This window comes from Buteo buteo, chromosome 19, assembly GCF_964188355.1.
Source record: "Buteo buteo chromosome 19, bButBut1.hap1.1, whole genome shotgun sequence".
NCBI classification, from domain to species: Eukaryota; Metazoa; Chordata; class Aves; order Accipitriformes; family Accipitridae; genus Buteo; species Buteo buteo.
The window spans coordinates 25,938,656-25,951,551 of record NC_134189.1 but is presented as its reverse complement, the minus strand read 5'-3'; the positions used below and the strand labels follow the sequence as shown (position 1 = coordinate 25,951,551).

General features: G+C 44.8%; 1 protein-coding gene across 2 annotated transcripts in view; it reads right to left on the bottom strand.

The window, feature by feature from the left end:
• Positions 1-12,519, bottom strand: part of LOC142042160 (protein mono-ADP-ribosyltransferase PARP12-like) — a 30,114-nt gene extending 17,595 nt beyond the window's left edge. Inside the window, exons 1-5 of one of the 2 annotated variants that reach the window (XM_075051783.1) lie at positions 12,219-12,519; positions 7,820-7,952; positions 1,409-1,661; positions 1,183-1,299; positions 734-802 (exon numbers count right to left, since the gene is read on the bottom strand). In XM_075051783.1, the coding sequence (XP_074907884.1) occupies positions 734-802; positions 1,183-1,299; positions 1,409-1,661; positions 7,820-7,952; positions 12,219-12,505 (859 nt within the window). In that variant the 5' untranslated portion in view covers positions 12,506-12,519. Of the gene's footprint in view, positions 1-733; positions 803-1,182; positions 1,300-1,408; positions 1,662-2,257; positions 3,912-7,819; positions 7,953-12,218 lie in introns of those variants that run through there. The other variant, XM_075051784.1, reaches the window with a different exon arrangement.
• Positions 12,520-12,896: the final 377 nt, after the last annotated feature.

The window sequence follows — 12,896 nt, the reverse complement described above, 5'->3', positions numbered from 1 at the left end:
TTTGCATCACTTGTTTTGCTTTGTTTTCTTCTTTCTTCTTCCACTTACCCTTTGCTTCCCACCCCTGTCCCCAATCCATCTTGGGCCTCAAGTTTTCTTGCTTTTATTCTTTCTCTCCTCTTCCCCTGTCCCACTGGGGGTCAGGGGAAGTGACCAAGTGGCTGTGTTGTGCCTAGCTGCCCACCATGGTTAACCCACAATACTCATGTAACATCAACTATCTTCAAATAAGTAAATTTGATATTAAACATTATACCCTCCATGTGTGGAATATCTAAAAGAACCTGTTCAGAGAGTATTGGACTCTGACAGGCTTTAAAGCTAAGGCCCTTCTGCCCAGGAGGACAGGAGATTTACAAGTTGCTATTCACTCACTGGAAGGTATATAAAGACAACTGCTCTACTGACAAAGCTATATCCATTCCCCGGGGACAGAAGGCAAGGAGAGGTATTACATGCATGGATACAACTCTGTCTCCTTCCCAGGAAGGAAGCAATGTGTCCAGAACAGTACAGAGATCAATCCCAGACTACTCCCCATTGTGCTGCACAATGCTTGGGCAGAAATCTCAACATTCCTCTGCAGACCGTCTGGTACTATGGCTTTCAGCATATGGTAGGGTAAGCACATAAGCTGCACTCCAACTACCACAGGGAGCTGTAGGGCTGTGTGAAACCAAATCCCAGTGACAACCACTGATCTCAAGACTGGAGGGTTAGAAACAATCCATACCTTTGTCTTTACTTCCAGCTCCTGTTGGCAACTGGTGTTGGCTCTGACCAAGTACATTGCTACTGCGACCTGTATGAGAAGACTGAATGAACAGCACTGCTAGACCAAAACTTCAGCTAGTTGGCAACATCCCAATTTGCGTGTTAAGGATTATGTCCATCACACATCTAATTTTCCACTGGTACTCCACTGCTGATACAAAAGATCAGCAGTAACAGTTACAAATCCCAGCTAGTCACAGTTACCGGCAGACACTCAATAGCAATTCTGCATGCAGCATTTTAGACAACAGTAATGCAGCTCTCCCTCCCACATGACTCAGCCATGAGTTACTCCATCCCTGAAAGCAGATCAATGGCAGAAGGGAAAAAAATATGTACATGTTGTAAGAGAGGAAATAGGAAAGCTGATTCCACATGGAAGCAGTTGGTACTTATCTAGATATTTACCTTCTGAAGGTGGCACATGCAGTGTGGAGTCCGCTGTCTGCAAATGCATCATCGAATCTTTAACATTTCTAACTGCCGTTTTTTTCAATGCATTTTCTCTTGGTTTGTAGTTGCGTACTGAAAGCACAGAAAGGATGATGGGGTTTAGCTGTGAGGTAAGCCAAGAACAGCTTCTACCTCTTATCAAACTCAGAATCCTATTTAAACAGTGTTTCTTCCAACTTACTCTTCCCCTTCTTGAGTTCCTTGTTGAATTCCACATGCTTGTGATCACATATAGCTTGGATGTTTGAAGCTATACTCCTATCGACACCTCCAGTTTCCAACACTCTCAATGCATGAGTATCCAAGAGGTTATGGGACCTCTTGCATGGAACAAATCTACATTCTCCTTGGAGAAAGTGTCGACAAATATGAAGCCTGTTGCAGTTGTTTTGCTGGCTGCAAGTGCTATCCTTTCTGTTGTAAAACTGGCAGACCTAGAAGTGGGGAGGGACAGATACAACACGAAATGGAAAAGCACATTAAAATCAGTAATTTTTTTCTTTGTTCTATAGGCATGCAGCTTTAACAGCAGCAAAACCATGACTAAAAGGCATGTGCTCATTGGGACTTCTTTAATCTGGACTTCTTTAATTCCAATTTTTTGCACAAAAGAGCCAGCATTTTCAGCTGACTTGCGCATTTTCAATTTTGAAGTTGTGCAGAGTTTTTTTTCCAAGAAAAAGAAAAGCCAGTCTAACAAGCATTCATTTTTGGCATTCCTAAGCAAGACAGTTGCATAACAACCGAATGTTTTACAGTTATTCTATTAAAAAAAGAGAAAAACAGAAACAAACCCAACAACAACCCAAACCAAAACTATAACAAAGAGCAAAGAACAAGCGTCTCCATAAAAACATGTATATTGTGTCAAATAAGGTATTATTTCATGGAGCTGAAACTGCATTTGCACTTCCTATTTGTAAAGCTTATTCTGCATTGAAGATTTGGGCATCTAAAAATGGTAAGAACAACACTTTGCGATTAGAGTACATATGGAAAAAGCAACACACTTCTTTATTCCTCTACTCACCAAAAAAAGAGATACGTAGTGCATTGGACCCAGGGAACAAATCACACACCAAAAACTCCTTCATATTGCCCACCAAGCACCACAGCAACACTTCTGCTCCTGCAGCACAGAGCAGCAGCCCATAACAAGGAACCTGCTTTGAGGAGGACACACAGCTGCCTGGCAGACAGCCTCAACATCGCACCAGAACTGTCACAGATCCTCTCCCAAATCCTGTTCCAAGCAACAGGAACAGGTTTTATGCTGTGTTGCTATTGAACATATAGAGATTTATGTGTCAACTAGGGAATTAAAGATTGCTGGGATGTCAGTGTTAAAAAGACTGAAACATAAGGCCAGTTTCAATTGCAAAACAACTCTTTACTGGATTCATATTCACTAACAATACCCATTGCCAAAGGTGAGTTCATCATCGCTATCTGTCAGTATCATGTACAGAACAATCAGCCTTCACAAACTTACTCTAAATTAGGTGGGAGCATACAAAGACATGGAACTGATGTAATTTCAGTGAGCACTGATGGCTACTATCCTTGATGGTTCTTAGCCTCTGAGGGAAGCAGAAACCAAAGGGCGTTGTCTTCTTTCTTCCCCATCTTCCCTCTCTCATTGTGGATGCTTCTTGCTTTTCTGCCCTTAAGACCCCAAAGCATGCTCTCATTTGCTTTTGACGTCTTATTTTTGGGATCTGGACTTGTTCTAGTTTTGCTTATTCTACTGGATTATTCTGCTTCCGTCACATAGCCTTCCTGTGTGCTCTGCAGGATTTTAGTTCTATTGGGTATCTTGCAGGTTTTACTTCTACATGTTTTCCTGCACCCTGTTTGTGCAACTGTATCACAACTTTCTATTTTCCCCTTGCAATTATGACTATTATTTATATATTTAAGCTTAACTGCATCACAAAACGCTATCAGTGGTGTTACAATCTGTTGGGTACCCATGGAAGGTGCTGGCAGACAGGGGTGGCCTCTGTGTTAAGAAGTCAGGTGCTGCCTCATGCCGGACACGGCCGGCTCCAACAGACCCACTGCAGGACACGGCTGAGCCCATCGGCCAAGCTGGTGGCACCTCTGGGAAAACACATTTAGGAAAGGGAAAAACGCTACACAGTAGTGAGGGGAGGGCTGGGGAAAGTGTGAGAAAGAGCCCTGCAGACACCAAGGTGACCAGAAGGAAGGGGAAGAGGTGCTCCAGGTGCCCGAGCAGATTCCCCTGCAGGCCCACCTACAGCTGGTTGCCCAGGACCGTGTCCAGGCGGCTTCTGAATATTCCCAAGTGACGGAGACTCCACAACCTCTCTGGGCAACCTGTGCCACTGCTCAGTCATCCTCACAGTAAAAAAGCATTTCCTGATGTTCAGAGGGAACGTCCTGTGTTTCAGTTTGTGCCCATCACCTCTAGTCCCGGGCATCATTGAGAAGAGCCTGGCTCTGTCCTCTTTACACGTTCCCGTTCAGGTGTTTGTCAACATTGATGAGATGCCCGAGCCTTCACTACTCCAGGCTAAACAGAGCCAGCTCTCTCAGCCTGTTCTCATGTGACAGATGCTCCAGTCCCTTCATCATCTGAGTGGCACTTTGCTGAACTCCTCTTCCAGTAGCTTCATCACTCTCTTGTATTAGGAAAATAAATTTTGGAAAATTAATTTTGGACCTATTTTCAGCTCATGTAGCAGGCCGCTGTGGGAAACATAATGAGAAGACAGCAACTTCCAGTTTACCTGTAGGCCTTGGTTGCAGGGGCCCATACATTATCATTAGTGACAGCCACATAATGAGAGCACATACCATGCCATTAGCATGAACTGCCTTTAACAATACAACCCGCACATACTGTTTGTAAGAGCTTGTTCCTATAGAGATTCATAAGAGCATAATGCTCTCAGTGAACCTCAGTGTACCATCTAGAACACTCAGTTTTATACGGATAGACGACCAATAGCTTTGGGGTTCTTTGGGGGAGTTTCGGGGGGGGGGGGGGGGGTTGTTCCTCCCCTCTTCCCCCACCCCCCAAAATATTATAAAGATGTGAAGACCAGCAAGGGTGCCGAACCTCAACATGGATGGGAATTCTGCAGAGCAAGCCACGGTCCTACCGGAGAGGTCTGTCTGATGCTGTATTGTCGTGAGTTCCCATGACATCAGAAGGGACACCTAAGATTTATTCTCATTATAACCTTTAGTAATAACAAGCTATTTATCTTAAGCATCATGTGCCTTTCTTAGTGAGATTCAAAAGTACCTGCCAACACAAAGCAATTATTCACCTACTCCAGAATTTTGGGTAAGTCACTTCATTTTTCGCTCCCTCATTGTCCCAACTTTGCCCAAGGAGAATGCAGAAAGGCTTATCGTCTACAGAGCCCTCTAAGATCTATGTATCAAGACCATATGCAAGTGCTAGGTAATAACAAACAGTCTTGTGGGAGATGTTTTGCAACTTCAGTCACTAAAGAACTCAAATCTTACACCACTGCCAATGGAGGGTCTTCCTCAGTTGAAGAATGTTGCTCTGTCTTGGGGGCCTGATACCACTCAAAGTGCTACCTTCATCTAAAATGTACATGGCTCATCTAAGTGCCTACCTAACAAGAAAAGTGAGTTAAGGCTTTAAACATGCAATTTGTTTTTCCACCCCTCCAAGCGGAGATAACTGTTCAAGTTACTGAGCTGGAAACAAACAGTCCAACATCCATCAGAGACAGACAATCAAGCACAAACTAAGGGCTGTGATACAAACTTGTACAGTAGTCCCTTGGTTCGAAGGAATAATATAGTTCTCTGGGTGTTTCTAGAAAAACTTAAAATCACTGCTTCCTTAATAGGTCTTTCCCCAACCCAGACGTTCCCCCTTAACTTCAATATCCTCTCCTTTCTAGAAACTTTCTCCTCCAGGAACACAGCTAATCAAAACCAGAAGCAGAGAGCATAGTTTGTCACACAGCCTGAAGCTGGTTTAAGAAATACCAAAAAAAAGCATAAGTCTTATGTCAGACACTGGTTTGGGGGGCCAGAGCACAGGAATTGCTTTTGTGCTTCCATTTTCCTGCTCAAGAGAGTACCAAAAAAAAAAAAAAAAAAGCAACTAAAATACAGAACCGGGTAAAAGCTGAGAGGGTACTAAAAATACAAACATTTTGTCTGGGACACCCATTACACAAAATGTCACTTTAGGGTAGTGGAGATACCAGCCACTTAATTTACAAAGTGAAACTCCCAGAGATTTAGACACTGAATCTGGTTGAGAGCAATTTTGTAGGGCATCTAGAGGAAGACGCATTAAAAGATATTATTAGTATGCATGATGAAATTTTTACACAGGAGCATCAGAATAAACTACCAAACCAGAACAAAGTGCTGCCTCAGCTAAACAGGGAATCCACTGTTTAGCTACATCAGGAAAGCACACTGCCCCTTGCATTTGCCAAGAAACAAAAAAAAGGAGAGCCAGAAAGAAGGTGAGGGAAAGCGTAAAAACTCCTGATTTGGGAATGCTGTTGTGTTTTTCTTACCCTGCACCCCAGTTCAGGTCACAAAAGACCAAAGTTTCCTCTTGCTTGAGAACTTCATACATGCTATTTGTCAGTACGCAGCCAGTCGGCATTTCTAAGCAAGAAACAGCAAAGTCGGCTTTCACACCCCTCTCCCCAGCAATCAGGTTTATAAATGGTCTGCATAAATCACTGTTTTCTGTTGTTTCTGCTATGTTACTCCATAATAGGAGTTAAGGTACTTGATTAGAGCTAATTAATGATGCCTGCCAGCAGTGAGGGCTGAACAGATCTATAGATAAGAGCTTAAGAGTAATACCAGTCAATGGCGGTTGCTATCTGCTCATTATTGGGAGTAATTAAACAAGAAACACATAAGTTTTAGATACAGCTGAGCAGGACAAAGATATTATTAACCCTCATCACTCATCACCACCATACTACTTGAATCTGCTAGCATAACATATGTTAAAACACTTAAAAAAAAAAATATCTATTTTGTCGAAGACCAGCACTATCGCAGCAGGGAATAAGAAAACAATAGAGTTGTTATGCTAACAGATCTGTGGCGATTATAAACTCCAAAAGACAAGGGTAACAGGCAGTACTCCGATAATTCCTTAACCAGCTGTAGCCAGAACAGGATATTCTTGGCTTTGAAACAGCCGAATCTTGAAGATAGTATTGCCCTTATACACACATGCAGAACCAGAATGGATTGTTCAGCCTAATTTAACAAAATCAGTGACTTGCATTCAAACAGGACAAAGGCTGCCTCATAGAAAATTAGTGTGCAAAAACTCAGTGCACTTTGGAAGGGGCAGATTTTACACAAAACTAACTGCAGTCACTTGGTCATTTTCTTACAGATTTTTCTTACCCTCAAGAACCAAAATGTGCAGGCCTACTGTCCTGATTTCAGAGGGATAGAGTTAATTTTCTTCCTAGTAGCTGGTACAGTGCTGTGTTTTGGCATTAGCACCAGAATAATGTTGATAACACACTGATGTTTTAGTTGTTGCTATGTAGTGCTTATCCTAAGCCAAGGACACAAACCAAGGAGGAGGCGGACAAGAAGCTGGGAGGGAGCATAGCCTGGACAGCTGACTCGAACTAGCCAAAGGGATATTCCATACCAGAGAATATCATGCTCAGCATATAAACTGGAGAGAGTTGGCTGGGGGGATCCCATCGCTGCTCGAGGGCTAGCTGGGCATCGGTCAGAGGGTGGCGAACAATTGCATTGTGTATCACTTGTCTTTCTTGGGTTCTATTTCTCCCTCCTATTGTTATCTTCCTTTTCATTACTATTATTATTATATTTTATTTTATTTCAATTATTAAACTGTTCTTATCTCAATCTATGAGTTTTACTTTTTTTTTTTTCTGATTCTCTTCCCCACACAACCAGGGGGAGGGAGGAGTGAGCAAGCAGCTGCGTGGTGCTTACTTGCTGGCTGGGGTTAAACCACGACACCTACATAGGCTGGAAAAGGAAAGGGGCCCTGCTTCCAAGTCTCCATCATGTCTTGGAGAAGAGCCAACAAACTGGTTTTTGGTCAGGCCTTTTATCCTGTAAGCATGTACAACTATTGTGATCTTTCACCTCTGCCTTGCTTACCTCAACGTCTGTAAATCTCTGGTGAAGTTGCTGACTTTTTTTTATTTGCTTGTTTTGACTAACTTTATGGCTATCCTGTTGGGATAACAGGAGTGGCACGCAAAACAGGCTGTAGGTCTTCTGCTGACAAGTCAGAGATGACATGGCCTTATCCAGGTGCAAGCCTTCTGGTATTTATGTAAGCAACTCAATCCTCAGTGTTTAACAGTTTTATTGCTGTTATTTTTTTTGTTATAAGTACACAGCACTTGCACAACTCTGGCTCTATATTGTTTCTTCTGGTGCTTTCACACACAGCCATTCCCATTCATACTTCATTCAGACTAAACTTCAGACTACTGTTACATATCTTAACAGCTTGAAGTTGGGATCAGAACTCCATATTCTCACTTGCCCTCTCCCATTCCTAATTAACAAAAGCTTCTCTTAAGAAATCAGTACAACTCACATCAGGGAGGAGGAAAGGGTCATTCTGGAGAAGCAGGACTCGCAGCTCATCCTCATTAAGGCCAGACAACTCATGGGTCTTTAGAACTTTTTTGTTCTCGGCATTGATGATGTCATGCAAGTACTTACAAGATCTGCAAGAAAATACACAGAAATATCAATGTTTACTTCTTCTCTCAAGTTGATTTAAAGAAGTACCTCAGATAACACGCAACTTGAGAAAAGCCATGAGGAGAAAGGTAGTTCGGCAAAAGTCGCGGTGAACACTTAGATGGTCTCTGTAATTAGCTAGAAAATGGACCAAACAGCATAATAACTCTGTGAAATACAGTAGCATTATTATCCCCATTTTAAACATTGATGTGGCCAGACCACTTTTAAGAAAGCTAGCAGCACAGATTTGAAGCCACGTCTGACTACCTCACACTTCCTTCCCCTCCAGTAAGAGGCAAGTCAAGTCACATGACCAGAACAGCTAGAGGGAAAGCTAATTTTAGAGGAATACATCAATAATGGTGAAAGTTGCAACACCCTTGATTTTGTGAAAGTGAAAGGTTTTTGTCCCGGAGATGGAATGTAAAGAAAGATGCAAGAATCTGAGAGCACTAAACAAAGAGATAATGAAGCTGAAAACAACACAATTTGTTATCTTTACTGGCAGGGAAGTTTAAACAAAACAAAACAAACCAGACCTAAAAACCCAAGTTCATTAACTTCTGAGTTTTGGATAAAGAAGCAATTAAACGACAATAGCGAAGACACTGGTGCCACTAACCCAAGAAAAATGTCCGAAGCGAGTATGAACTAGAGAGATTGCAATTTTTTTTGCATCTATTTTAAAAGATACTGCAAATAAATAATATGAGGAGAAACATAGTCAACCTGTGCATTAATCAACGCAGTAAAATACAGTTTCCTTACGTCTTGCTCTTCAAAAGCATGATTTGATACAGCCTTAAGACTAGACGTACTCAACCAATAAAAGTACCTGTTAATCTATCAGACTCAGGTCTCTGCTTCCCTTATCCCTTTCACCTCTAGTTAACTCCTGAAACTCCCCTTGTGAAAGCTTTTTTACCTCATGCTGTGTCTGATCCAATCCTTCTCTACAGGCCCTTGTGTAGTCATTTCGCCCCAACCCCCTGCTACCTGTTGGACACAGTGCTTTGTAAGCAAATAAACAAGAATGCAAAGTCTAAAGGGCAGAAGTGTGCCATCTTTGCTCCTGAGAAACAGTATCCTAAGGATATTAGATTCTGTATGCACTTGATTAATGGCTGTGAAGGTAGGTGAGCTACAGAGTATTTGAGGTAGGAGCCACCACCAGCATTCCTCCAGAGTTAACTTCAGATTCCACCAACAGGCACACAGTGATCTACATCACTTGAGCATGTATTTCTAAGTCAAAGGTTGAAACAGTCCACAAATACAATGATAACTAATCAGCTGAGTTTAATAACACATTTAGAAAAAAAGCAGTGAAAAGTTACTTGCCAGACACAAGTTAAAAACAGGTTTAACTGGACTAAAATCCTGATTCCACTAAATAGGAAGACCCCAGTAACTTGCACAGACACTTTATCTTTCCACAGATTCTAAAACAAAAAGGATGCAAGATCTGGAAGCAAGGCTAGATTTTATCTTATCAGTTAAAAAAATATTGTCTTGATCCATGTGGTCCACCTAGCAGTATTTCTGCCCCCTCATTTTAATCAACCTCCCTCCCAGAAAAGGCATACTCATTGAGTACATAATAATTATATAATAATTATATAATATATTATAATACAACAATAATATAATATACAGCAATTATATCATTATAAAATTATTATTAAATAATTATTAGCCTATACAAAGGTGATTTTAAACAATTCTATCCTCTCAATAGCACTAAGTGTTTATCGTTACAAAGGGAATCACCTCATTGCACATTTTAGTTCACATGGAGTCATCCAGCACAAGTGCCTACATGCATTTTAAGGTATTTCTAACAGTGAATAACATGGAAGCTTATCATACCATCAGTAAAGAGAGAAACAGTGAGAAAATCTTAGCATCCTAATACTTTGCTAGGACCATTCTGAGATAGATGTGGCCTTTCCCCTCCATGTTTTTCAGACCCAAGCGCAGAGCGAGCTATTTTGCTGGGACAGAAGAGGAAGAATCTGGTGGGGTATCAGCATTTTACTAACACTGCAACTGCACAAGACCTGGGGCCTCGGGGCTTAAACTGTGAATTCTTACAACAGAGCTCACTGCTGCCGTTGATTGTCACTGAAAAGCTTCTGGTTTTCACTTCTGCGTTTGTTTTTTTTGCCTCCTTTATCGTTATTTTTTTAAACTAGGTACCACCTTTGGCCAGTCCGTGCCTAGAGAAGCTGCCGGGCCTACCCTTCCTACAAGTTCTCTGTATGTCCAGAGAACGGGACTGATGTACGTGGGAAATTAAACACTGCTTCTCAGAGAAACGGCTGTACGTGGAGCAGTGACTTGCAGCAAAATTAAATGCTCATAACTTTCTAGAACGAAACCAGACAGCATGATAGTGTTGGAGATATGCAAGAAATAAAAAAAGAATGCTACTTCACCTCTGTAAGGAGTAAAGGAGCCCTGAGATACAGGAGCATCCAGATAAGCACAAGGGGTACTCTACTACTGACTGATAAAATCAAGTTCAGCTACTTGAACATTGAGTGAACTACCCTAATTAACAGTAAAACCCCCGTCCTTGGGTAGGGAAAGCCCCCTACCAACAGAAGCCCCTTCCTCACTGTTGTGGTTTAACTCCAGCCAGCAACTAAGCACCACAGAGCAGCTCGCTCACTTCCCCCCCACCCAGCAGGATGGGGGAGGGAATCTGGGAAAAAAAAAAAAAGAGTAAAACTCGTGGGTTGAGATAGGAACAGTTTAACAGAACAGAAAAAAAAGGAAACTAATAATGATAATGGTAACACTAATAAAATGACAATAGTAATAATAAAAGGATTGGAATATACAAGTGATGCACAATGCAATTGCTCACCACCCTCCAACTGATACCCAGTTAGTCCCTGAGCAGCAATCCCCCCACCCCCACTTCCCCCAGTTTATATACTGGGCATGACATCCCATGGTCTGGAATACACAGTTGGCCAGTTGGGGTCAGCTCCCCTGGCTGTGTCCCCTCCCAACTTCTTGTGCCCCTCCAGCCTTCTTGCTGGCTGGGCATCAGAAGCTGAAAAATCCTTGACTTCGGACAAAACATTACTTAGCAACAACTGAAAACATCAGTGTTATCAACACTCTTCTCATACCAAACTCAAAACATAGCACTGTACCAGCTACTAGGAAGACCATTAACTCTATCCCAGCTGAAACCAGGACACTCACGGAACACGAGCAGTAAAAAAGGAGGATGCCGTGGCTTTTAAGTGGAGATCAAGCTCTCCACAACCAGGAGCAAGGGTGACAAAGTGAAACTGTAAAAGTACTGGTAACTGTTGCTCGAACGTTTAAACGTCTGCTGCCTGTTCAGCAAGGTGTGCTAGATCTGTGGAGTCACCACCTGGCACCTGTCTCTGCACAGACATGACATAAATATCTCAGCTCTGTGTGTAATAGGCTCTTTGCGCACCGGGTGAGGAACCCCATTTTGGGACAACACTAGCACTTTGCTTTTTTCTTAGTAGAGAAATATTGATAGGCAAGAGGCTTTAACACCAAAAAAAAAACCACCCCCAAAACATATTGACAAAGCATCATGGTTTAGGCCCAGCCAGCAACTAAGCACCATGTGGCTGCTCACTCGCTCCTTCCCCCCCCGGCCACAGTGGGACAGGGAGGAGGACAGGAAGAAAAAGGTAAAAACCTACTGGGTTGAGATAAGGACTGTACGATAAGGCAACGCGGAGGGAAGAAACGATACCGATACTACCTATAAAAGAATATACGAAGCGAGTGATGCACAGCGCTGTTGCTCACCGCTCGGCACCCGATGCTCAGCCCGCTCCCCAGCTGCGATCCCCCACACTTCCTCCCCCCCCCGCAGTTTATACCGAGCATGACGTCACACGGTATCGAATATCGCCATCCTGCTTGCGTCCCCTCTCACGAAAACAAACTTTATCCCAGCCGAACCCAGGGCACAAAGAAAACCGGGCTGCCGAAAACGGAAACCGACCGCGCTCGTTCGGGGCTCCCACCAAACGCACCGAGGAGAGCGAACGAGTCCTTCGCCGGTACGGGGCTGTGCCCGGGGGCGGAGGGGGGGTGGACACCGGGCCTCTCCCCTCCCGAGGGGAGCCGGGGCAGAAGGGGCTTCCCGGTGAGCGGGAGAACCGACGGCGCCCGGTTGCGGGGAGAGACCCGGCGGGGTTCGGGTGTGGGGGTACCCCGGCCGCCCCCCCCGGCGCTCTCACCTGGGGCCCAGGTTGCACCTTCCCATGAGGTGGAGCTTGCAGAGGTGCAGCCGCTCGCAGCCCCCGCACTCCTTGCGGACGCAGGTCCTCACGGCCGACACGGCCAGGACCTCCGCGCCCCCGCCGCCCCGCAGCACCAGGAACCGCTGAGGCCCCACCGCCGACAGCGTCTCCTCCAGCTGCTGCGCCGAGAGACCGACGCGCTCCCGCAGCTCCGGCAGCCCCAGCCGCCCGCCGTGGGCGCAGAGGGTCTTGGTGAGGAAGCAGCACACCGCCGGGTCGCTCATCGTCCTCCCTTCGCCTCAGCCGGACGCGAAGCGACGGGACGGGGCGGGGCGGGGCGGGACTGGGCGGCCGCCGCCCGGGCGGGCTCGGGAGGAATCGAAACCGAAGGCGGTGGGCGGGGCTGCGGCTGAGGGAGCGCTGTGAGGGGTGAGGCGGGAAAACGGCGGCGCCGGCGCCCGCCGAAGGGTTTCCTCACCTCGCCGTCGACTTCTGCCTGGAGGGAGCACAAAAGTAGTAGTACGGAGCGTTAAGGAGGAGAAAAACTCGGCGCAACCGAGTGATTCTACCACCCGCGTCGAAATGCGGCGGCTTGTCTTTCTTCCAGGTTGGCAGCCGGCCGCCGGTCAACGCCGGCTGAGGCAGCGGGCGCCATGTCAGGGGGTGCGAAGCGGG